At 42.7% G+C, this 27,301-nt stretch overlaps 1 protein-coding gene across 2 annotated transcripts in view; it reads left to right on the top strand.

Annotated features, from left to right (window-relative positions):
* The window catches only part of AGBL1 (AGBL carboxypeptidase 1), an 840,069-nt gene that overhangs the window by 753,769 nt on the left and 58,999 nt on the right, over positions 1-27,301 (top strand). The window contains exon 23 of one of the 2 annotated variants that reach the window (XM_058736652.1): positions 627-3,642. The exons of the other annotated variant lie outside the window; for it this stretch is intronic. Within the exon in view, the coding sequence (XP_058592635.1) occupies positions 627-834 (208 nt within the window). The 3' untranslated portion in view covers positions 835-3,642. Of the gene's footprint in view, positions 1-626; positions 3,643-27,301 lie in introns of those variants that run through there. 2 annotated transcript variants of the gene reach the window in all.

Genomic DNA, 27,301 nt, shown 5'->3' with positions numbered 1-27,301 from the left:
TAATTTCAACCTGGATTAATTGTCTAACTCCAATAAACCATCCATCATAATGAAGGAGAACTAATGCACGGACTCAGAGTGCTGTGAGTTACAGTGAGAAACATTAAAGCTTCTGGTCTCCGCTACCTGAATTCCAATTCCACTCTTCCCTGGGCATAGTTGACATGACATTCTCTGATACTCGGTGAGACCCTTCTCAGATGTTTCACTTTGAGCCCAAAAAACCTTAGAGATCTTAAATATGTGAGGTTGTCCACCTCTTCTGACTGGAAGTCTTCTGATTGGACTTAGAAATGCAGATTCTTCTTGCAAAGGAGGAAGGGAACCCAAAGATTTTATGTGATTTCCTCCCCGCATCTCAAAATAATGGTGGAGGACACAGAAAACTGTGCCTAAAACATATTTAGAAGAACAGGGAGTGTTGAGATTACAACTCCTAGAGGATAACTTTCATTCTTCCTTTCCAATCACTTGTAAACGCTCCTTGTAACTTCTCTTTTCATTTCCCTCTCTTTTCTCCCCACCTCCCTCTCTCCTTCCCTTCCCTTCTGTATTCTTCATCCCTTTTTCCTTCCTTCCCTTCCTCTCCTTCCTTTCTTCTCCCATTTCCTGGGAACCCATGGCAGATGCAGCAGCAGCAGGAGCAGCGTCACTTCAGAACTGGATGATGAGCCCCCCTGCATGGAGGAGATTGATTACAGTACAGACAACAGCTCAGACCAGGAAGGAAGCTTCTCTGAGCTGGACCGGCAGATCCAGGAGTGTGCTTTCAACAAGGATGAGGGAGGGGAAGAGGAGGAGGGGTCAGGACAGGGAAGAAAAGCCATCCCATAGCCCCAGGGTTGTAGTGAGTTCCAAGTCCCTAACCATTGGACTAGCAGCTAAGTAGTTTCTTCACCATCAGAAACTACAGTGTTGGTGCAAAAAACCAGCCCACGTGAGCTCAGCAACCTATTTCCAGATTTTGTTCTAGTGTCACTATGCATAGAGACTGGCTACTTCATAATTATACCGTTTTACAGACATAGTTAGGTGGCCTTTGGAGCCCTTGCATGCTGCCATTATGCTAGAATGGGCTGCTTTCAGGAGTACCATGGATCCTCTCAACACTATTTTGCGCTCCTCTCCATTCCTATGCTTGAAGTCGGAGCAGACTGGAAGGAGGAGTTGAGGCTACTTTTTGGCTTCTCAGCCAGATTTCTATGTGGTTGTTTAAGTTGTTCTAAATATGAGTATTACCTCCTATTGTTGTCTTCCTACTATAGCATCTGAGCTCCTCAGCACAAATTGTGAGCCCTACTGAGACTTCTGAGAGTCCTAGCAGCATATTTAGTTTCTGAATTATTGAACACGAAAGGCTGACCAACCAAAAATTTGCAAGCATCATGCTTGGTCTGTTTTAACAGTATATATTTTATAGATCCAGTATAAACCAGGAGCCGTCCTAGGTTCTAAGGGAGAAGGCACAATACTGAATAAGACATGGCCAATGGTTTCTACAAACTTGAAAATCCTATGAATTCAGGCCACTAACCATAATGCTGGGAGGCAGCAAGCCCTACTGGGAAAATCATTCACTTCAGGCTCAGACAGATGTGGCTCATATCTTGAATCTGGCAGTCACTTGTTATGAGAACTAAGGCAACCAATTAAATTTCCCCAAACCTCAGTTTTCTTATACCTACAATTGAGATGAACATGTCTATATCATATCTTTATCATAAAGTTATCATGAAGATGAAACAAGATAGTATATAATAATATAAAAGATTGGCACATGGCAGGCACTCAACAATGTTGGCTTCTTTTCCTCCATAGTACAAGTAGAACATTCTGTATGAGTCCTTTCACAGTTACACAAAACATTACCTAAAGTCACATGGTTGGAAAGTACTCCCTCTTCCTGGAGGGGATTGGGAAGGGGGTTACATAGGAGCAGAGTGTAGGAGGTTGGAATGTCATAGAATAAGTGAAATGGAGCAAGAGCCTTCAGCACGCAGAGGCAAATAGATTAGAGATTTAGACGACGGCATGTACAGGGCCCATGCAGAAAGGATGAGAAGGGGCATGGAAGACAGGTACTGAATGACAGATAAGATGGAGAAAATATGGTACATCAAACTTACATTTGTCCAGATGCCATATATATATTTAGTTATGGTTAGGTTTGGCTCTGAGAGATGGAAAATCCAAAATTGCAGTAGCTTTTGTAAAACAGAAGTCTATTTCTCTTTTGTGTGGTTTCCATATAGAGGTAGGCCAGAGCTGGTATCATAAGTACATGGTGTCCAGCACTCAACTTGTATGGGCTTCCAGGTCTGCTGTGTGTTGGTTGGTTTTATTCTTAACCTAAGATGGCTGCTAAAGCATCAGCCTTTGTATCTACATGTCAGCCGGCAATGAGAAAGATGGAAAAAGAAGAACACAGTCTCTGTATTTCAAAAGCCATGCATTATGCTTCTCCTTAATCCCACCATCTAGAAAGAGGTCCTATGACTGCAGGTAGCTGCAAGAGAGGTTGGAAAATATAGTCTTTATTTGAGGTGGGCCCAGGGAAAAGGAAATAATACAAACTGGAGATCAAATACTGCCAAATACTTTCCTTGATAAACCAATCACCACCAAGAGATTTGGGAAACAATCATCTCAGAAAAAACTCATAGCAACCCTCTAGACCAGCAGAAAACCACACAGTAAAACTTTGCCATAATGTAGCCCCAAGGCATAGGAGAAAGTCATGTGTGCTATGATTTAAGGAGCTGATGTTATTATTATTAGTAGTAGTAGTATTATTACCACTACTATTATTATTTACAGTCTCTTCTTTTTCCAACTCCTTTCCAAATTTCTTTGCTATAGTTCAGAAATCCTATATCCATTCTTTGCACTAAGACACTCAGATGTCTATAACATATATAAGATGTTTAAGGGAAATAACAAAGACATTGAATTCAAATCCCAGATAACAGCAGTCCTGAACTTCTCTCATAAACCTTTCCACTCTTAAATAGAAGATAACATAAAGTTTCTGTTCTTTCCTTGCTTTGAGGAGTCAAGAAGATAGTTTTGCTGAAAATGTAACTGTCAGGAAGGACAGAAATAATACTAACTCATCATCACCACTTTGTTCCCCAGCTCAAATTAGTTTATGGGATGAGCTTCTCATTACCTGATAGGTTTCTGAGAAGAAAGTGATCAGGACATTGTAAATTTCTATGTAGCATGTTTGGGGAAAGCCAGGGACATGGAACATGTGGTTCGTCTATGTAACAAACATATATTGAACACCTATTATGTGTCCTGTACTTTACTAACCTCTAAGGATGCAGAGAAAAGGACCCACTCTGCTTGCAAGTTGTTTGCAGTTCAGTGGGAAAGATGAGCAATACACACTTTAATACAGTGGCACATGCCTTTGTGAAGCTTGTGTTGGTAGACAATGTTGGAATCACCAAATCTAATGGAGCAGCAGTGGTGGGAAACATTACCAAGATGTGATAATTGAAGTGATTCTTGAAGGATGTACAAGGGTTTTCAGGTAAAAAGGAGAAGAAGCATGCTAAGAAGTAGAAAGAGATTGTGCAAAAGCCCTGTGTTGGGGTTACAGCTTGAAATAAAATGATGAGCGTGACCGGTTTAAAAGATGTGTTTGCATGCGGGTAAGGGAAGGGAGTGACAAGAGATGAAATTAAGATTGGCATCGAGATGATCAAGCAACATTTGACGTGCCTTGATGGAAAAGTTGAATTTTATTCTGAACGTGCTGGCAGAGACAAGGAATGTTCCGCAGAAGCATGCCCAGGAGTGATGTCCGCAGGCATGCATCAGTACCACTGCATAAGTACTTGCTTATGACTGACGGATTGGACACCCTGCTGTGCTGGTAGTTCAATAGCATGAGTACCCTAGGTGTAACATTTCCATATTTGAAGATCAGCAGGTTTGCAGTGAGGTGAGAGATAATGAGTGCAGTTTAGGGCCATGTTGAATACTGGGGGCCCATGACATGTCCATTTGGAAAGGACTCCTAGAAGCCAGAGGTGCATCAGTAGAAGGAGAGTTGTATCCAGTGAGATAGGGACTATGTGGAAGTCTTGAACAAGTAAGCCCAGGTGCAAGTCAGCTGGGAAGGAGTTTGTAGGGAACAGAGGACCTGGAGAGAGAGCTTACTTCCCTCTCTTGCCCCTGGGACTGAAGGCCATTCTGTGTCACACCTCACCAGTTTTCAGTCTGTGGGGGAAGAGAGGACTCACTGGGAAGTCACCTCCAGATAGTCATAGGAGTGGCTCTTCCAGCCTGGCCAGACATGTCTCTTGCTGGCCAAACCACTATGGTGAACTGTTCTGAATACCCTCTTCCACCAAACTCAGAGCCAAACAAGATCACTCAACAATTCCTGGGAGTGGGAGGCTCCAATGGGAAGCAGATGTGGTTCAAAGTGTGCAGGGGTGGGATGAGAGTCTAGAGAAGTGATGTCGGGGCCAGGTCATGGCACAGGTGTCCTGTATCCGTCGTTATCCAGTGCTCTGTCTGGCAGGGGTGTGGGTGGGGATGCTTCAGTTTCCTGGGGGAGCCCTGTACACTTTCTCTGTTGGGGGCAAAGGGGGGTAGCTTGCTTGTTATGTCTTTAGGATAGTCCTATTGAGGGTAGAGAAGTACAATGCTTCTTGCGATCCCATAAGGATCACACTTCCATGACCCCCTAAGGGTGGAATCTACTGGCTGCTCTTGACACTTTCCTGTGATAGAAAACTTCTTAGCTTCATGGTTCCTACAGGAAAAAGATCCCTGCACAACCTGGCCCCAATCTTCTTTATAGACTCAGGTTCCGCTATTATCCAAACTCTTTAGTTTGCCATAGGACACAGCTTTATTTTATCCCATCACACATATACAGTGTGTGTGAACACACACACACACACACACCACTTCTTGAGCCACATAGCTCCATAAAAACCCTCTGAATTTTCAAACATGATCACATTTTTCTTCTGTCTCTTCTGTGTCCCTGTTGTACTGTTCAGGCATGCCTTCTAAAGCACGCTTTCTATTTACAATTTTATTTGTGCATTTTTTATAGCCCCACCCCCAGTGGCTGATGGGTGGATTCGTCTAAGACACACACACCTGATATTTTCTTGCTATCTCTCCCTGCATCTAGCATACTTCTTGACACATCGAAGGCAGTCAAATGTGTCTTCCCCCCGCCTCAAACCTGAACACCTAAGGTCTCGGTGAAATCCCATCTATTTCCCTCAAATCCCTTCATTTTCCGTCTCAAATCAGAGTTTGTGTTACAGGAAAGGTAAGTGATTTCACTAAAAGGCTGTCTGCCATGTGCACATCTCAGCCTCCCAAACTGACAGTTGCCACGGAAGACTGTTTCCCATGTGAGGCAAGCTTAAGAAGGAACAGAGTGGCCTCGCCCTGGCCTGTATTGTGCAAATGTTTAGATAGAGCAGAGAAGATATAGGAGCAGAATCTCTAAGAGTCGCCAGTGGCTGCAGTATTCATCCAGGTGCTTTGGACCACAGGCTCACTTCAGTGGGAGCTGGCACATGGCTCCCTGTGCCTCGGGCCAACTTGGCTGCCTGGCCACTTCTTGCAATCTTTTCGGTGAGAATCCAAAAACTCCATCCATTGGCTCCAGTTGCTTCCAGGCCTCCAGAAAAAAAGGATTCAGAGCCACAGGGAACATTTGAAAATAACCTGATTCTTGAGTTACAAGCTCACCTTGAGGGATGCCAACACAAGTAAGGTCGCATTACATCCCTAAGAGGAGGAGTTCTCATACACAGCTTTTATTTCCCAGCCTGGACAGCCGAGCTGTAGAGTCGGTTTCATGTTCCAAGGGGAGCCTCTGCTCTCTGCCAAGAGAAGGAGCGTCCGTGAAATGCCTGCCATAAGTCATCCTTGTTAGGGACTCAGGACAGTGGCCTGCATGGTGGGTCTGAACATTTGCATTGACATTAGAGTGATAGATTCCCTTAGCCCTGCTGGTCCACCCTGCTCCAGCCCCCTAAAGGCTCCAGTCTTGGAAAGACACAGACACAGTAGCCTGGGTACTCACCATGAGAGCTTTTTTTTTTTTTTTGGGCAAAAATAATTCATTAGGTCTGGAGCCTGCTGCTGTCTTCTCAACAGATGTCCTCTTTTGTTCATGCAGCACTTTGGCTTCATGAGTGCCCAACTGATTCTTGATAAAGAGTGTTGTTTAGAAAAAAGAAAGCGGTAAAAAGACATTTTTGGGTAAAAATGGATTGTATTATGGTCTTTCAGTGCCTAATAAAAAGAATACAATTGCATATGACTTAAAATCATCTACTGCACGCATTTCAACACAATGGGGATGGACTTGAGCTTGAGTTCCCTACCGTACAACACACACACACACACACACACACACACACACACACAAAATGTAGGTGCAGGGTAAAGCCTATAAACAGAGTGAGTGAGGGAAAATTCATTATCAGACTCATGATTACAAAAGCAGGGCACCGCTAGATAGTGCCTTTGCCCCATACTGCCACACACAAATTGAGATGGAAAACTTTTGGGGAGAAGGTGAGGCCCTCTCATCAGCGTATGGCATAAATTGGTCTTCTAGGATGTATATATTTTGAGCCTGCTTTGGCCACGAAGAAAAATGGATTCAGTTCTCTTTGGAAGAGACTGCATACTTGTGGAAGAATTACCAAATAAACCACATCTGGGTCTCATGACAAGACAGAATAGAGCAATGGATGGGAGCCTGGAACAACTGGTTATTCTGATTAGGAGTTTCTGATGATCTTTTCTAGGGTGAATGGGGTTAAAATGATTTCTTAGCAGCAGACACGTATTACTACCAACCCGCACTCCCCCCCCCTCCCCCCGCAAAATGTTACTAATAATAATGAAGTACAGTTGTTGGGAACAATTCATTTGAGGTATCTGAGTGTGGCTTCATTCTCTGGGGGTCAGGACAAGAAGTGGTGTCGAGGTCAGTTCTGTATACTAGCTGTGGGACAGAGTGAGGGAGCAAACAGACTGACCGCCCTGCTGGCCAGAGTATGGAAGTTGAATGAATGGATGTTCCTTGACAGAATTGTATCAACCGATCCCCACCCATGCCTCAGTCTGAAGAGGAAGTTATTTTAAAAGGTATTTATTAGGGGAGGAAAACCTGTCTTCCTACTCGGCTCATACTCTTTTAAGCTCTCACTACCATTCTGTGTAATAGATGGGCATCATTATTGCCACTTTCTTTTTTCTTAATATTTATTTATTTATTTACTTTTGAGAGAGAGAAGGCGTGGGCGTGTGAGCGGGGGAGGGGCAGAAAGAGGGAGAGAGAGAATCCGAAGCAGGCTCCGTGGTGTCAGCAAAGAGCCCAATACACGGCTCAATCCCATAAACTGAGATCATAACTAAGAGCCAGACACTGCACTGACCGAGCCACCCAGGCATCCCAGTTGCCAGTTCCAAAGTGAGGTTCAGTTGTACTTAAAGGCACTTTCAGTAGGTGATGGAGCTGATTTCTGCTCCCAGAAAAGTTCTGATTTCCCACTCCATGTGCTGAACATGAATACCTTCCATGTACAATAGTCTATGACCACTGCATCTGTAGTCGTGTTACGCTTCACGCGCTAACCCTGTGAGGTAAGCCCTCTTGTTTTCCTTCTTTGACAGGTGAGGTTTCTCAGCATAAGAAGGCAAACACTTGCCTGTGCTTATGCAGCCAGTTAAGTAGTAGGACCATGGTTTCAACACAGGCGGTCTGACCCCTGGGTCTGCACTCCAAGGGAAAAGCGGCTCTACAAAGACCCCTGAGGGCTTTCCAGAAGCCACAGAGTAATTCCCTGTCTCCACGAAGGGCGGGATCGTCGTTGTTTTCAATCCTTGATTCAAATACAAATAACTTGTCCTGGACATCCCTGCTTAATGCCCCCCACTCCACCTCAAACGCATAGGTTCAAAGTCACTTCCTCATGATTTCCTCCAAGTTCCTAAACTTGTTCACCTTGACAAGGAGTCTGTGTTTTCTTGCTTTTTTGTGTGTGTCCAACGCACAGCCCAATGTCTGATGAAGGCAGGCACTCAAACCTTCACAAAATACATGAATCCACAAGTCTTGGCCAAGCCTGGCTCTTAGCTTTGGTTTGAACCCACCCGTCCCCTGATCTTTCTTCCTGATTCACTTCTCACCTGGGTTTCAGCAGTGATTTCCCCCACTGCTCTCCTCGCCTGTGATTTTGCCTCCTTTGCAGCCCTTCTCTGTGCAGCCAGATGATATTTGGAATGAGCATTTGTTTCCATTTCTGCTGCTTACAGTCTTTTGGTGGCCTCCCATGGTCCCAAGGATAAAATGCAAATGGAAGCCAGTATTTGAGCCCTTAGGGATCCAGCCACTGGCCAACTTTCTGGTCTCCTGTCTTAACACAAACCCCTACCAAAGTCATAAAACAACAGTTTCAGTTTCTGGAAAGCACTTTACTCTTTTGCTCTCTCTGCTTCCACCTCTGTGCCTTATTCTATTTATCATATCCTATATGTATCCTCCTCCCTGTAGCCTTCCCTTACCTGACTCTTATGTAGAAACCGCATCATAGCTTTGGCTGCGTGGTATTACCTAAAGGTTTGTCTATCTCTCCCCCCACCCCTGCACCCCCCGCCACTGCCCCACATCAGACTTTGCAGTTTTTGGAGAAGAGAGATGATGGTGTTCACTGCTATATGCTGAGGGCCTAGCACTGTGTCCAAGACAAGACGGCCTTCGTTAAATATGTGTTGAATGACTGAGATCTTAATTTCCATTCCAAAGGTCTCCTGAGAATGACCTCCTACCCGTTGCCTCAGTAACCTATTAAACATGAATAGCGGAGCTGCAGAAAAGTAGGGCACGCCTGTGTCCAGCACAATCAGAGTAGCAAAGAAGCATCCAGGAAACATCTCCCTCAGCTCCTGGTCTGTGATGCCTCCTGCTCTGTAATTTTCCAGAAGCAGCTTCCTTTTTTTTTTTTTCCTCCAAATGGCCTGTAGAGGTCAGAAAAGGGCCTTGGTTTCAGATCTCCAACTGTCCTCTGCCTGCATTAGCATTCACCCTGGGTGTCTACAATTAGGCAAACTTAGGCGCTGCACATAGGAGCGGAAATGCATTGACTTTAATAAAACAGAGTGTAAAACAACTTTAGATTGACTCCAGCCTTGTTTACTCTTGCACACTTGTAATTCTGGTTCGGTATATTCCCAGTGAAAGAGACCATTGTCCTGGGAACTGAAGCTTTTCCTTTCTCCATCGCTCCTGCAGCCAGTCTGTGGAGGCGAGCTGCACCAGCTCCCTGCTCCTGACTCATAGCAAAAATGTTTTTGTTTCTTAAAGAAAAACAATGACAAATTGGAGTGCTTGTGGGTACAATGAGAGGAGCTCCCACTGTCCTTCTAGACTTTTGGGGTTTTTTCATGAATGTAAGTGCACTCAGAGTCCACAAAAGAAAAAAAAATTAAATAATAAATATGGAACAGACACTCTGGTGGACACCCATGTTGAAATTTAGGAATTGATGACTTTAGTCCAGAAATTACTTTCTAGTGTATAGGAAAGAGCACTGAACTGGAATTTAAGAACCCAGGATTTGAGGTCCAGCTCTGCAACTTTAATGTGGGATTTGGGGGGAGGGAGAGGATCCTTAATTTCTCTGGGTCTCAGTTTCTCCATCTGAGAGCTGGACCGGCTGAAATCTGAGGTCACCTCTATCTCTCATACTCACTGTGGCTGTGCTGGCCAGTCCATGGAGAAGGCCACCAGGCCTTGGGCTGGCCGCGCGCGCACAGAGGGGCAGCTCAAGGTGTCTCACACTAGCGCTCTGTCCGCCCGGGGCCCGAGGCCAGGCCCCGCACAATGATCTTTTCAGAGCCCAGGCCGATGCCGTTGAGATGCTGCCAATGCCCAGCAGAATAAAAGCTTCCGAAATCAGGACTAAAAATAAATAATGAGACAAAGGGACAACATAAACAGGAAGACCTAAAAGTGGGGGAGGGGGATCGAATTGAGTCAGCAACGTTGGGATGGGGGAAGCGGTGGGGAGGAATATGAATTTGCTCTCATCTGTGATCATTGCCCTGCTGGGTGGTTGTGGGGTCACACGTGCTGGGGGAAGTGGCGCTGTCATACCACCCTGGGGAGAGGATGCCCTGCTCAGCAGAGGTGTGGCTGGTTCCAAGGCTCATTTCCTCCCTGCAGCACAGCAAACCTGCCCATTCGACTCCCACTTTGCTGGCTGCTGGAAAAGTGTTCTTTAAGAGTCCTGTTGCCTGCCCTCTGCTTCGGCACTGGGCCAGCTGCCCTCATTGACCTTGTCGCTCGGCATTAGGGGGCCAGCTTCCTCTGTACATAAACTCAGGGTTTCAATGCAAATGACTCTGGGATCTGGTGACTTGGACAGGAAAAGGGTTAGTCAAGGAAAGGGAGCTAATAGATATTAAGTGTGTTTCAAATGCTGACCCCGCGGCTCGGTGCTTGATGCAATGGTCCAGGGACAGAGGAGCAGCTGTGGGGCAAGTCCCGCGTGAGCTCCTCCCCTGCACAATTGTCTACTGTTCTTAGTTCTTCCTCCACCTTGCCAACGGTGGAGAACCAGAGCAGGTAGAAGCATTGTTTAGAGGGTCAGCTCAGTGAATTCGGGGATATGCAGTGTGGGAGTCTTTGGGGTGAACGTTAGGGAGCCACTGACTGTCATTAGATGGTGACAGAGATTGGGTCACACTGGCCAAAAAGGAGAGGGAATAAGTGGGAGGGAGGCGGTGTCCCAGGGAAGCCAGAGGCCTAAACCCAAGGAGAATTCAGACTCCATGAGAAATCCTGACTCCTAAAATTCAAAGTGAAGTCTAATGTTTAAGTTTTTTCCTGTTCTGTGAGGTCTTGTTTTAAGCCATCCCCTATGCCCTCAAAGCTTCAGTAAAAGTCGACTTCCCAGAGAGCTGGGTTCTAGTGACACTTTAAGTTAATGGAAGAAGAACTTATTCATTTCAGATAAAAAAAGACTAGAGGTAGAGGCTGTCAGAAAATTCAGCGGAAGCTGGGAATCTGAAAATTCATTTTCTAGGGCATTTACAGTTTCTGCACTAGAGCTTGGAAGCCGTTTTACTTGGAAATGAAAATAATGAAAATAATAGTGATAGTAATAGTTACCAAGTTACCAGGAGCACCTACCTTATCCCAGTTCTTGGGCTGAAAGTTTATTATTCACAAAATCCCTGTAAGGTAAGTGACTACCATTATCCCCTATTTTGTAGAGATATTCAATAGTGTGTGCAAAGTAGCTAGGAGAGAAGGCAAGTTAGGCTCTGAGCTGAGTGTGTGTGTTCTTCTGATTTTCTCCCTGGTATCATACCCCCTAAAAGAAAATCATCCTTGGTGGATCATTTGGTGGCAGCTCCTTCCATTCTTCCCTTCCCTTCCCTTCCCTTCCCTTCCCTTCCCTTCCCTTCCCTTCCCTTCCCTTCCTTCCCTTCTTCCTCCCTCCCTTCCTCCCTTCCTTCCTTCCTTCCTTCCTTCCTTCCTTCCTTCCTTCCTTCCTTCCTTCCTTCCTTCTTCCTCCCTCCCTCCCTCCCCTTCTATTCTTTTCTTTTCTTTTCTTTTCTTTTCTTTTCTTTTCTTTTCTTTTCTTTTCTTTTCTGTTTCTTGAGGCAAACTTGCTTTCATGCTTCCTTCCTCATATTTAACTAGAGATGAATCTGTAATTTTCAGCATCTTATTTTCAAACTTCGTCAAGACCTATTCTTTCCCTATCTACCTATTAATCTTAATTTTGTTCAGCCTCCTTTCCATATTTCTAGATGAAAATGCTGCGTGACCTTTTGAAGGAATCTCCCAATGGGTTGATGGTGGTGGATGGTAATGTGCATGTGAAATTCGTGAAGCACTCTCTAAGTCTCCCGAAGCAAATACTGAGAGCAACATTTTTAAAGATAAATAACATGAATTTCAAAGAGCTTAAATGAATATCCTAGAGGAATATGGCCCCATCCCAACAAAATCAGGTTTGGGTTGGGATAAGGAAGGATTTTCCTTATGATATTTGCTGTGGGTCCGGAAATAACTTTTCAGATTCCCATCTATCATGTCTGTGAGTGTTCTGGACAATATGAGATGTTCCCAGTGGCCCTATTCTTATTAGATTTCTATTTTGCAGCCACCCTTGAGTAAGGGTGCTTAAGATTCACTTCAAAATTATATACAGAAATCTATGAGCATCCTACAACCATTACCTAGTTTCAAGTGATACTCAATTTATTAGTCGGGGATCTCAGATCTCCAAATCCTAAACTATCACTACCTCTCAGCTTCACTTAATTTCTATTTACTAATGCTCAAGGGAGCCAGCCAGGTCAGCAAAGCCACTCAGCAAGGAGCAAGAGAAGAAACTTGCCCTCTTCTGTTGGAATTGGATTTACATATCATTTGGCATAAGTCATTGATATTCCACAAGACAGTTTACCTGAGTCATGCTCCTCTTCTTCTGAATGTTTTTGTTCTTGTTGGTTGGCTAGTTGTTTTCTGCTTTTTTTTTTCTCATATGAAGTGGCTATATGATGACAAAATGAGAGACATTTGACATTTTTAAAGGGCAAGGAAAATCAGGACCCAGAAAGGTAGAAGGAAGTCACATCTCGGGATCATCAATGATTAGCTGCTCACCCCCTGCTGCCATGTGCACACACACACAACTTCTTAAGGAAAAACTCTTATATGGATCAAGAGCACAATGGAGCATTCAAGAACACTGATTTGGAGACCACTGTAGACAATAAATTTTTTGTGGTAAGAGGAAGAAGATTGTAAATAGAAATAACCGAAGCAACCTCTCTCCTAGTGCCTTGTAATTGGTGTCACAAGACTTTCTGCAAGATAATATGGCCAAGATGGTGTAACAGTGGTCTCCACGTTCACTGGTGGAAGTAACAGTAGGATCAGAGCGGGACCAGAGAGAAGAAGCAAATTAGGGCCCCCTCGCCCATTCCACTGTGGGCCGCAGGGGAAAAGAGCAATCCCATGGATTATGTCAGTAACTGTGTCTTACTTTTATATGGTTGCAAAACAATTACCACAAATGTAGCGATGTAAATCAACATCCATTTATTTCTTCACAGCTCTGCAGTCAGAAATATGGGAGAACTGCATTGGGTTCTCTGCTCAAGGTGCCTCAAAGCTGAAACCCTAGTGTCAGCCAGCCTGGCATCTTATCTGGAGGGTCAAGAATAGAGTCTGCTTCTAAGCTTGGTCAAGAGATTGGCTGAATTAAGTTCCTGTGAGTGTAGGACTGAGATTTCTGTTTCCATGCTAGTTGTTAGATGCTGTTTGTTCTCAGCCCTCATTCCTTAGCAGGTGGACTCTAAAAGCCAGCAATAGTATGTTGGACCTCCTTCACTCTCTGATTTCTTTTGCTGCTACCAGCTGGAGGTAACTCTCTGCTTTTAAAACTCTCTTGTGATTGAGTTAGGCTCACCCTGATAATCTCCCTCTTGTCTTATGATACAACATAATCACAATAGTGAAATCTCACCATATTCACAGGTTCCACCTATGATTAAAAGGGGATGGGAATTATGCAAGGGCAAGAGTCACTGCTTACCACAAATAGTATTGCTAACAAATATAACATTTCCCATGTGCCAGTAATGGTATAAGCATTTTACATACATTAACTCTCAGAATTTCACAGCAACCTTATGAGGTAGGTACGATTATTGTCTCCACTTCACAACAGAAGAAGCTGAGGCACAGAGTGTTGGTATAGAATACACAACTACTATGTGGTTGAGCTGAGATTTGAACCCAGACAATATGGCTCCAGTTTGTGCCAGATTTCTTAACCACAGCTCCATGGATCTATCTAAACAATGTAATCTCTGAGATGAAGTCTTTTCCTTCTCTTATCCAAGCTTGAGTGTGAGCATGAGACCTAAAGCTATTTAGTGGGACAGGACAGGACACCAGTGGAAGGTGGCATAGCATTCATAGTTCAAATGGCCCATGGCCTGAGCTTTAATCAAGGCTTATATGTGACAGGCCTACTTCTCCTGGGCTTCCCATGTTGCGGTCAAAGTCTTAGCTAATTGTAGAGTCTGTGTTTTCCTATAGTTCTCCCTCCTGTACATCCTTCCAGAGCAGTGGATCTAGCAATGAGTGCTGAGGTAGTCAAGGTACAGTGAGGTCTTCATGAAACAGACTTACTACTCTCATACCCCTGGGGCTCTTCTTCCCACCCAAATTGTAGGTCCGAAGGCCTATATGGAAAATCTACTTAATAAACTAAACTGGTGCTTACTCTATGTGGGCTTACTTGAAAGTGTCTGTGCTCAGTTACAAAGGAGGAACTGAGGTAATGTTATAATTTTTCAATCTTCTACCAACTACGTGACATTATTTTGGCCTAGACATGATATAAATAAAAATCCTTCAAGATTCAACTAATTTAGAATCAGAGACTAGTAGGGGTGCTTGGGTGGCTCAGTCGGTTGAGTGTCTGATTTCAGCTCAGATGGTGATCTCATGGTTCTTAAGTTCAAGCCCTGCATCGAGCTCTGCACTGCAGAGTCTGCTTGGGATTCTCTTTCTCTCCCTCTTTCTCTGCCCCTCCTTGCCCTCAAAATAAATAAGCTTTAAAAAAAAGAATCAGAAATTAGCAAAGGAAAAGGTTAATAAACATTAAACAAAGTTTATTTTTATAAAAGTATTTTATTTTGCAATGCCTTAATATAAGTAATAATACTGCCATTGGAAATTCACCAGTAATATCACAGTGAAAGAATACAGTTCACATAACAGAAGACATAACAAGAAAGCAAAACAAAAAAGTGTTTAAAAAGTAGAAAACCAAACAAAAGGCAGAAGACTGACTACATTGAATAATTGTGGTTATAAATGTAAATGCTATAAATTATATCACTAAGTGACATAGAATATCTGCTATGATCAAAAGGGAATCTAAAACTATTTTTCATTCATTATACCCAAACATTCCATTAAAAGATTCTCAATGAAAAAAATGCAGAGAGGAAAGGAGGTAATGGATAAAGATGTCCAGGGAGCCATTACCAAGGAAAAGAGTTGCAAATGGAAAACCTGAAGTCCAAAATGGACTGTGGAGACACAGGGACTGGTTTAGGGAATTGGAAGACGCATTAATCAGTTCATTACCAGAACTGTAAGAGAAGGCCTTGATCATGAGGAGGAGTCATTTTTAGTCCTACTGGGGAAACTTGACCAAAGCACATGAAAGAAAGCAAGACAGAAAGTGCAGAAGGATTCCCACCCAGAGCTCAACTGCTGGAAGGGAGCCATGGACCTATGGTCAGAGAATGGTGGCCATAGTGATGCCATCACAAAGCTGAATGTCAGTAGTGAGGTGGTGTGCCCATCTCCTATTCTTTCTTCTGCCTCCCTTATACACCAGGTGACTTGGAAAACACAATGAGTAGGTTGAAGGGATAACTATATCTGTTGGGCTGAATAGGTTTTAACAGGTTAAGGAGAACTGGAAAGACAGTCTCCTTCAGTTGTCTGCATGACACTCATGGGCCTCTACGAGGTAGCCTGCCCCTGTCTGCCTTTCTAGGTTATCTTCAAATATACATGACCCCAAAGCCAGCTTCTCAGCCACAGTACCTATCCACCATCTCCTAAGTCTGCCCTCACAGGATTATCTGCTCAACTTTTCTCACTCCTCTTTCCTCCCTCCAAGACCCGGCTCAGATCTGAATCTCCCATAACTCCTGCTTTCTCTGTTCCTCCATCTATGACCTCTTCTGGCATTTATTATGCAATTAACTATATACTCTCATGCCCTACTAATTGGCCATTTATCTCTTTTACTGTGGTTTGATGTTTCACATGTGTCTGTCATTTCTTAGCAAGTACAGTATTTGCTCCCTGAGAGCAGGGCCATGTCTTTTTATAATACCGTTCATTATTTAGCACCTTCTAATTTCAGTTTGCTTACCTGAATTATTGTCTCACAAAATGCTCCCTGTAAAACTTCAGGTTAAGTATTATTTCCCTCATTGTACAGACTGAGTCAATGAGGCTTAGAGATATTCAAAAGCCTACCCTAAGTCCTGTAGCTTATAAGGGGCATAACCAAAATTTGAAACAATGTGAGTGAAACTAAAATCCTCTATTTTCCCCCACTAAATCATGATGTCATCACACCTTTCTGGAGCCATCAGTCTAGATGATGTGCCAAAATAAAATACGCATAGCATATACACATACAAAAGAGGATATCCATTAGTATATTTCAATTTTTATATTTCATTTGCACACAATTTTTACAATTGTAGCAGGGAAATAGAATCCCCAAATTAAATCTAATGCCTAGACAAAATAGGTATTCATACATGCATACACACATGTAAACACACGTGCATGGCTGCATGCACACATACACAGATAAATAAGCTGGTAAGTGCTGCATATAGGTCTGCCTGAAAGGACATTGCTACCCTAATGGCACAATGAATGGTCTTCATTGGCAAGGACGTGGAGACCTTATAATCCCATTTGGAGTAGAAAGGTGTATAATCCCAGCAGGATGCTTAAAGGCTCAATTTTACTGAAAGGGTACCCAGAGCTTATAGATTCGGTGTTTGTCCAACACATTACGTTGAAGTAGAGCCCTGATAGTTGTGGTATTAGCTTTGAAGGGGCTCCTCTATTGAAAATCTCTGTGTCAATCTACTAATTGTGAGCCCAGAAAACATAATGAATCAAGAGGGTGCTCAGCAGTCCTGTAATTTTTACATGTTCTGGGTTTGCTTCCTTTAGGAAAGAGGTATAACAGCTCTGGAACCTATTAGCTTCAGTTAAGAAGCCTGAAAGGTAGAGAGAGAACTATGGAGGGAAAGAAACCACACCCAGATGGTTCGTAGGTTTTCCAGAGAACTTGACTTCACCTTCTGGCACTAGGTATTCTCCATGTGCATAATGTGAATCATAACATTTCCTTACATTGTGGCTCTTACACTTCAGCTGCATAAAAATCACACAGATGGCTTCTTAAAAGTCAGGGTCCTGAACCACAATCCTGATGATTCTGATTCAGCAGGTTTATGGTGTGGGTCAATAATCTGCATTTCTCACAAGTTCCCAGGTGATGTTGATGCTGCTGGTTTAGGGAGCATATTGTAAGAACCACTGTCCTAACAGACATGGTATGTGATCACAGGACACAGGAACATCAGGTCCCTTCATGAAAATGTGTGAAAATACTAATAGTTAGGAAACTTTTCCTAACATCAATCCTAAATATTTTCTTCTACTCCAGTTTCAGTGTTCTCTCTTGTATTGTGGTGCACGTAAAGAACTTTGCTATTTACACAGATAGATGCTTATGGCATCTGGTGCCTTCTTCCCATGTAGGCTAAGTTGCTGTCCACGAAAGAGGTGCTGACAGGCTCCATATCATTGATGGAAGCTTTGCTTTACTTTGCTTTTTTAAATGTTTATTTGAGAGACAGAGAGAGAGAGAGAGAAAGTGGAAGAGGGGCAGAGAGCGAGGGAGGAGAGAATCCCAAGCAGGTTTCATTCTGTCAGTCCAGAACCTGATGTGAGGCTCAATCTCACAAACTGTGAGATCATGACCAGAGCTGAAATCAGGAGTCAGATGCTTAACTGACTGAGCCACCTGGGCACCCCCCCTTTTTTTTTTCTTTCTTGAGAGGAGAGTCAACTGTCATTGGACCAGGGAGAATAGAGGAACTCTAAACTAAAGTGAAGGAAAACATTAATCCCTGGTTCTTCTACCCTCTTTTCTTTCCATTTTCCTTCTCTACTTTCTCTCCACTGTCACTTTCTTCTCAGGTTTCTTTCCCATTACCTTATCCTCTTTCACTTTCTTCTCTTTAGAAGGTTTGTGTCTCTTTCCCCATCTTCTCATTTTTTCCTGACCAAGTTAATGTGGACATGAGTTCACCATGGTCTGCCTTGCCAACATCCATCTCTATGACTTTATTTCCTCTTACTTTGTCCTCCATATACAAAGTTTTCTGAACAAAATGACAAAGTGAATGTCATTAGTTCTGGTCCTAGAAACTTGTCTAGATGTTGAGCCTTTCAGACCAAGCAAGATGTTTGCCAGTTATAATGACCTTTTCTGAATAGCTTAGACACCTGCCATATACAAAACCTCTTTCTGGGAGACTTAATATGCATGGATTTCTGTATTTGTACCCAGTGATATCATGACCCTAAACACAATGGATGTGATTCCAAACCCAAAAAGATTCTGTTAGTTTATAGGCATTCTTTAGACTTAAATTGTGGAGGCTCCATCTAACACCAACAAGAGTGCCCTCTACTGGATGGTGACTTTCCAAACCAGTCAAATTTCTGTTTGTTGAAGAGTTTGACTTTGAGATATGCACAGAATAATAACACAAAAGCAGCACTAACAACAGAAGTAGACCAAGTCACCAAAGCAAAGATTTGAAGGATTGGATGCCATGAGATAACCACTGGAACTTTAGTGCATCATTAGGGCGGCAGCTGGAACTTCAGAACTACCGCCATGACCTGAACAAAGTTTTGAGCTCTAGGTAGCCTGGTTGTATATTATTATAACAAACTGTGTGAGATAAACTAAAAATCTCTATTCTTTATGACTCAAGCAGCTTAATGTATAAATTATAAGAAAAGTTATTTTAAACTAACGTCAGGCAAATGGCTATAATAAATAAGTGAAAGATCAATGTATACAATCCAGGGTTGATAATAGTGATTGGTAGCAGCCATGGGGGGCAAAAAAAAAAAAAATCCATGTACAAATGTACTAGAAATTTTAATCGTGTCTACCTGCCTATCAGAGACCTCTAGGGCAGGCACTTCTCTCAAAGAAACTGGAAATACAAACCTAGATTGCAATATTGTATATTGCATGACCCTACCTTATCACTGACGTTGTTAGACCAAAGGTGAGTTCTACTTCAGGGACGGCAAATGCATTCTCTCTCTCTGTCTCTGTCTATCTGTCTCTGTCTCTGTCTCTCTCTCTCTCACACACACACACAGCAATTAAAATTTATGTATTTTATTCTATGTAAGTTATATCTCAGGAAATAAAAAATAATTCTAAAAAGCAAAAAAAAAAAAAAGGATGAGTTAGGTCAATCAGATCTCTATATGGGCCTTTTAAATTAAGAATATTGAGATGATGATTTAATTAGCACAGGCAATGGAGGTTTTGAAAAGTCACAAGGCAAAATTGAGACCACAAAGGATGATATGCAAACTGAAGGTATAAAGAGGTTGAGCCCTTGTGTTGGCAGAGGGAGTGAGATGGAGAGCAGACAGACAGGGAGAAGCCAAGACAGGGAAACCACATAGCTCATGCGGGAGGATGAGGGAAGGAAGACCTGGACCAAGACAAGTTTTTCTGGTACAAAGATTTTTTTCTAGCTCCGTTTCAGTCTATATCAGTCCTGACAATAAATCTGGTTTTCCTTGAGGCTCAGGGATGTAAAGCCCCTTGCCTGAGATGATTCAGCTAATATGGAAGGGAGCGTTATCTGAATCTAGGGCTGGTTTCCTTTACTCCTTCTGCTCTTTCCGTGACATGATACTATGCTACGGACTCTTACAAATGTGGAAGAAGGTATCAGTATTAATGACGGGCATGTTCTATCACTCAATGTTTTGTGTGTGCCTGTGTGAATTACAGCCTTCTTTGGAAAATTTAGAATGTGCCTTTCTGTCTTTCCCATTCAGCATCTTCTAACCATAGACTTTCCGGCAATAGAGTATTTCATCAGAATGACCGAACTAAGCTAATAAAGCTTCACTTATATTTTACCTGTTTATTTTTATAATAGGAGTTGCTGGATGTTCATTGAACCTGTGGTAATTTATGAGTTATTTACAATGTTTTCCCAATATCTGTCATTTCTTCCTGTCCATTCCACCATTCACATACATTCTTTTGTATTTAATTTTTATTTATCCCTATTTAGTCTCCTCAGAGCAGGTCTTTTTTTTCAATATATGAAATTTATTGTCAAATTGGTTTCCATACAACACCCAGTGCTCATCCCAAAAGGTGCCCTCCTCAATACCCATCACCCACCCTCCCCTCCCTCCCACCCCCCATCAACCTTCAGTTTGTTCTCAGTTTTTAAGAGTCTCTTATGCTTTGGCTCTCTTCCACTCTAACCTCTCTTTTTTTTTTCCTTCCCCTCCCCCATGGGTTTCTGTTAAGTTTCTCAGGATCCACATAAGAGTGAAACCATATGGTATCTGTCTTTCTCTGTATGGCTTATTTCACTTAGCATCACACTCTCCAGTTCTATCCACATTGCTACAAAGGGCCATATTTCATTCTTTCGCATTGCCACGTAGTACTCCATTGTGCATTTAAACCACAATGTCTTTATTCATTCATCAGTTGATGGACATTTAGGCTCTTCCCATAATTTGGCTATTGTTGAGAGTGCTGCTATAAACATTGGGGTACAAGTGCCCCTATGCATCAGTACTCCTGTATCCCTGGGGGAAATTCCTAGCAGTGCTACTGCTGCAGCCACTCTGGAAAACAGTGTGGAGGTTCCTCAAAAAATTAAGAATAGACCTACCTTATGACCCAGAGGAGGTCTTAATAGGAAAATTTTCTTAATAGGAAAATAACTGATGTAAATAGTGGTAGTAGGGAAACATGGCCTAGCATTTTTTGAGTGGGGAAGACTATAAGTCGAGATACTCTTTTAAGGTCTACCCCTTGTGGCTCTGGATAAAAAGAATATAAATATTATGATTAATGAAGGAGTTTTACAATACTTTTTCGTAGGTCTCTGGACAAAACACAGTATGAGATAGTTGAGTGTCATAATCCTGCCAATCAATCATGGTCCTCAAATACAACTCACAGGACTGACTCCATCCATGAATTTTTGCCACCTCTGTCTTCAGGCCCCTGGAATACAGGAGAGACATCTAAGTAACACCAACACCTTGGAGTGAAAAGGCTTTCAGTCTAAAAGTCACAAATTATATGAGAACAATGTCCAGAGATTCCTTTCAGATAATAAGCTCAATACCCAGGAGTTCCTAAAATCACAGAGCTACTTAGCATTGCCAATCAGCCTGGTGATCTTTGGTGTAATCAGACTTCCCAGAGAGCCAGTGTTTCAACTTTGAGTAAAACTGCCAAACTCCTAATAATAGCCATCTCTATAGTCATTGGCATTCATCCCTGGTGTTCAGTTGAAGTCCTGTATATCATATTCACAGATAAACAGAGAATGACCTGGGGTGCCTGGGTGGCTCAGTGGGCTACGCGTCCGACTTCAGCTCAGGTCATGATCTCGAGGTTCATGGGTTCGAGTCCCTTGTTGGGCTGTGTGCTGACAGCTCAGAGCCTGGAGCCTGCTTTGGATCCTGTGTCTCCCTCTCTCTCTGTCTCTCCCAAACTCGCTCTTTGTCTGTCTCTATCTCTCAAAAATAAATAAACATTAAAAAAACAAAAACAGAGTATGACCCTGGGCTGTGTAAACCAGGAGATGCCACTCCCTTGAGACCCCCAACATGTCTTCTCCCAATTTTATAAGCGCTCTTGAGCTGGCTTATACTTTGGTAAGAAGATAGGCAAAGATACTTGTGATTTGGTTATCTTGAATCTGAACAATGTATGCCCTACCCTTTTCTTTATCCAGCTTGCTTTTCCAAGGAACCAGGCCATATAGCTTGTATTTGTCTTGCCCTAAATTCTGATAAAAAGGGCATAAATAAATAGGAAAGAATAATATATACAATGGCTCCCAGCTCCCCATCCCACAGAATACCATACAGACCCCACCCGGAAGAAAGTTAAGAGGCCTGGGTTCTTATCCCAGTTTAATTGCTGATAGTGTGACTTTAGGCAAGTAGTTAAATCTCTGAAAAACCCTCTAGAATGAAAATAAAAACCTTGTCCTACCTTCCACCTGGGGCAACTCTGAACAGATGTAATGATGCATGTGGCAACATATGTACACTATGATACAAGTACAGGGGTCAGTCCAAGAGAAGACCGGAAGAAGGTCAGCAGGTGCCAGTGAGAGGAGAAAGTCCATTGTGTTGGGGATGCTGTTTTAAAAAATTTGTTTATTTTCTTTTTTTAAATGTTTATGTATTTATTTCTGAGAGAGAGAGAGAGAGGAAGAGAGACAGAGAATCCCAAGGAAGTTCTGCACTGTCAGCATGGAGCCCAATGTGGGGCTCAAACCCACGAACCCTGAGAATATGACCTGAGTGGAAATCAAGAGTCAGACACTCAATCGACTGAGCCACCCACACGTTTGTGAGATTTGTTTATTTTCTAATTACCAGAAAGGAAGGGAGGATTCTGAAACTCTTAGTTAGAAGTGATCATTTCAGGGTGCTTTAGGTGGCTCAGGTGGTTAGGCATCTGACTTCAGGTCAGGTCATGATCTCATGGTTTGTGAGTTTCAGCCCCACATCTGGCTCTGTGCTGACAGCTCAGAGCCTGGAGCCTGCTTCAGATCCTGTGTCTCCCTCTCTCTCTGCCCCTCCCCTGCTCACGCTGTCTCTCTCTCTCTCAAAAATAAATAAACATTAATTTTTTTTAAAAAAAGAAGTGATCATTTCAGTTTGATGAATCTTTTTATTTAGTAAACATTTTGTCTTATTGTAGATAGATCCCTTCAATAAGTGAACAATTATTATGGTACAATTTTTGCATATGAGGGAAAGGAAGCACGTTTCTCTGCCATGATATCAAAATACTATCAGCTTTTCATTTCAAGATTTTGAGATCTAAGAAAGAATAATAACAAAGGAAATACCCAACAATTATTTTAACAAGCTTCCATGTAAAAAATGTGTTCAATTCTTGAACTGAAAAATACAGCAACAAAATGAATGGTGGTGTTTTCGATGTCACTGTTTTGTTGTATTCTCTCCACACTAACGTGCCTTTTTCATTTTACACATTTTGAAACTTTAAAGTATTTGTGTGGTCAGGGGTGGGGGAGGACTTTGGGTGGGAGCACTTTGATTTCTATTGAGACACATTTTCCTGGAGTTGTTTGCTTCTTAAAACAAGTCAATACCACCATTTATAACCATAACCCTGAAGGCATCATGGTTGCCTAAATACATAAACAAAATGAAACGTACAATTTGCAGGATCTTTAGCTGAGTACTTTAAAAATCTGGAATGGTTTGGGGGAAGAAACACAAGCAGTAAAAAAGAGAAAATCAGATGTGATGCTATCTAGCAATGTTTATTAAATGCCTATTTGTGGTTGTGTTTGGTATTCTAAAGGACAAGATAAATGTAATTGTGTAATCATAGAATTATAAAGCTGGAAGGGACTTAAAAATGTGTCTTATGTAGCTTGAAAAATTTACTGATGGAGGAAGCAAGGCTGAAATAAGTTGAGTTCTGAGGCCACTCAGCAGAGGAAGAGGACTCACAAGTTTCCGAAGACCTAGTCCACTGTTCCTTCCAACACACTTCCCTTTAGAGCACTTTTATATCAGCTGTGGCTAATGTATCATGTAAAGTTCCCTAACATGCATAAAAACAAACGAGTAATTTTCTAAACATGGTGTTACAACAAAAATCGACAGAACTTTAGGTTCTGTCAACACATGTGACCATAGGGAGGGGACATCTTGCCATTACTCAAATCATATGATTCATACCAACAGTCCAGATCTTTCAGGTTCTAAAATGGATAGCTGTGTGGATGGGAAACTGCTTTGATGGCGTATAGGGCTGATTGTGAAAAGGGTGCATGGAAACTCTTCCGTTCCCTTCTTGTTGCCTAGATTTGCCTGGGAGTGGAGGCCAGGGAATTGTTGGGAAAGAAAATTGCTGAGAATAAATCAAATCACCAGTCTTTAGAGGAAACAATCAATTAGGTCACATGGAGTCAACCCCATGAGACAAGGGCAGGATTGCTCTTCATGGGCTGGACCTGAGTGTTGTATTTTCTCTCAAAATTGCTTTGCAATGACATCAACTATGGCACCCTCCCCATTCTCCTGCTCCACTGTTTACCATATAATGGCCCATTAGGAGGGTTTTGCTGAAGGCAGAAATTAACCTTTTGGAGAAATTTCATTCTATTAAGTCTAGTTACATGAATCCAGACTGATTTTCTTTCTGATGGGAAGATTTTCTTAGCCAGTATTTAAGGGCTCAGAAAAACGTTTTGAGCTTGGCTGTCTGCAAGAGCCTTCCTGGTGGAACAGAATTGTTAGTCAGTTACAGTCTCCATGGTGATTTTTTTAAGGTGAAGTTTGAATCAATCTTCTAAACATTGAAGCATAATTTGTGAATGCAATTGAATGGATAATAGTAGAATTATCAGCAATACAGTGTTAGCTTTAATTTTGGTATTTGAGACTTTCCACAGACTCGTTCATAACTGGCCTTCAAATTGGTCCTTAAACATGACCTTAAGAGCCTCCCTTCCTCAAGCATAATGTTCCAGCTGCCTGCCTGTGCTTTCCTTCACTCTATCTGCTTTCTGTGTATCCGATCCTGAGCACTTTGCTAGACTATCTCCTTGTAATCCCTCGTATTTTATGCAATTCAGATAATCTAGGCTCCCTTGCCCTAGGAACTGCTACATTGGAAACAATTCCTGTTTGGATGTCAGGAGAGCTTGCTTAGAGCCCTAACTCTCAAAAGCAAGGTCTGTAGCTTTATTTCAGTCTTCTGATCTCTCAGTTTTCCCTTCTAAAAATTGAGCAAGTTGGGCTAGATCATTTCTAATGTCTACAGATTCCATAATGGATCTTGGTTATTGGAACAAAATAAGACATTCATTAGACAGCACTGTTTTCCTGCTCTATATCTATAATAGAGTGTTTTCTGTCCATTATCTGTTCCAATTGTTCAAAGGTCAAAATTATGAAATGCAGATAAAAGCTGCTATCAGCTAGTGAGAGGAAAGGAATTCACCTCTCCAAGGAGACTCATGTTCTGATAAACCTTCAGAATGTGTCTGCAGGCAGCGAGTGCTGTGAACCAAATGTTTCCAGTGGCAAAATAGAGGCATCAAATGATTTCTTCTTTATTATCTGTCTTTAAGTGTCTAGAAAGCCATTCAAACAAGAAAAAGGTCTAACAGCTGTTCATTGGCCAAGAATAAGTAAGTCTTTGAGGGTCATCCATTTAGGAAAATAGACCAGAGTGTGTGAACCCTTACATCGACCAAGATGAGGGAAAATGAAGCAGCTAGTGTTTTCTGGGCCTTTCATGCGGTTTCTTCCCTTCTATTACTTTTTTCCTCCATTTCAACCTATGCATAGGTAAAAAGAAAGTAACAGAAGAAGAAAACTGCCCAGAAGCTCTTGGAATGTGCTTCTTCAAGCTCTGCGTAGCTACCGTAAATACTTGGAGTGTTTACTATGTTATATTTACAGGGGGGGGGCAATATAGCCTAGGGATTAAGATTATAGTCCCTGGAACCAGATAACACAGTACCTAAAGCAGTGCCTGTCTCATACTTAGCACACAATAAATGTTACCTTTAGTAGTTGTTGCTGGTACATACTAAGTACCAGATACAAAGTGAGGGAAATAATAAGGTTTCTGCCTTCATAGATGACCAAAATAAACCCTACATGCATTAATAAATATTTGTAAAACACTGTGTTTGAGAAAACTGTGGCTAGGAGAATAAAATGTAGTCCAATATTCCGGACTGTTCATCTCTTAGATACATCCCAGCACATTTCCAAGCTTGTGTTATAATAAATTGGACAAACATGGGGTTTCAGTTAAAATGTACAAGGTGTAGAATAAATTTACACTGCAGCCTGGGTCACATTGGTCTTGCCCTATTTTATAATCCCCCAGGCTGAAAAAGAGTTCTTGTTATTACAGGCATGAAAATGAACTCGGCTGCTTTTCTCCCAGATTCCTCTCCCTTCCCACACTCCAGACCCCTCCATCCTCTCCTTTTGTCCATTGAGCACCCCCACCCCCCGCCTCATGTCTTGTGATCTCATGCCTAACATCAATTAGAAGGTGGTTCAGTGTTTTACAAGTTACTTGGCTAAGACAATTATATGGGCGCTGTGAGTTACCTCCTGGGAGGATGCTGTTGAGCACGTGACATTAAATTAATTGTACGCTGGAATCCATTGGCTGTGCTGTAAGACAGAAGATCTGCTCAGATAAAGGGATGGCTCAGGAGAAGCCAGAAAGGGCAGGGCAAATTCTAGGCCTGGAGACAAGCTAGCTGATGGGACAAATGTCTCGGCTGCCACCATCATGGTGACAGCAGAGACACTGATCTCCTCCAGGCCCAAGCTGGGCTGTACTGCCTCAAGCCTTCCTGTGTCTGTCCTCCCTGAAATCACTGTGGCCACACCACCCAGCAGGGCAGCACAGTGATCTCTGCCTGGAACCCATGTCTCCATTTCCCAGGCTCCATCAACAGCTCTGTGAAGAGAGTTTATGGAAACTTATGGGAGGATCCGTGTTAGTGCATAGCTGACTAAACACAAAACCTTGTCCCTGTCACGCTGTAGGACTGCAGAGAAGCCACACCAAGACTGGAAAACAGAAGAACTTAAGGCGATGATTTTGTGTGGGCTTTAAAGGGCAGTTATGATTAGAAATGGGACTGTAAAAACCGCATTTCCATGTTCCAGATTTATTCCCCCCTGGTGACTTCCATGTCACATCCACTTAGTTTACAAATACACACAAAAGATTCCCCACCACAGCTGTAGGGAGCTCAGTGAGAGACTTGAACAAAAGAGCACAGAGCCCTGTCCTTTTGGCATCTGAGGGGCCCCGGCCACCAGCTGGGAGGCGGCAGGAGCCTCAGTTTCTGTGGTGCTGATTTCTCCAGGGCATGTCAACCACCCACCCTCACTGCAGCCTGGCTCTGTCAGCAGGTGCTTCTGGAAGGAAAACGGAGTACTTTCTAAACTGTAAACAGAGTTGTTTAGAAAATAAAAAGACATGTCAAAAAAGAAAAAAAAAAAAAAGAAAGTTCTCACTGTGTGCCAGGCATCGATCAGGCTGCTGAAATACTACACGTGTTTTCTCGTGGCAAACTGGCCATTGCCTGGTGCACTCTGACAAGTCCTGTGATCCAGAGGTCTGCTAAGTCCAGACACGGCACCACACTGTGTGCCAAGCTTTGTGCTGCTGCTTTCACCTCGGTAGAGGAGGGATGTTAGCAAGACTACTCACCTCTTTCAGCCTGTAAGATGTCACATGCCAGCCACCACCTGTTGCAAAGCTCCACGGGGACCCACTCCTTCTATAGCCTGGGTCCTGGACACAAAGCAAGAGCT

Source organism: Neofelis nebulosa, chromosome 7, assembly GCF_028018385.1.
Source record: "Neofelis nebulosa isolate mNeoNeb1 chromosome 7, mNeoNeb1.pri, whole genome shotgun sequence".
Lineage (NCBI taxonomy): Eukaryota > Metazoa > Chordata > Mammalia > Carnivora > Felidae > Neofelis > Neofelis nebulosa.
The sequence above is the reverse complement of the archived record's forward strand: the minus strand, read 5'-3'. Positions and strand labels throughout refer to the sequence as shown.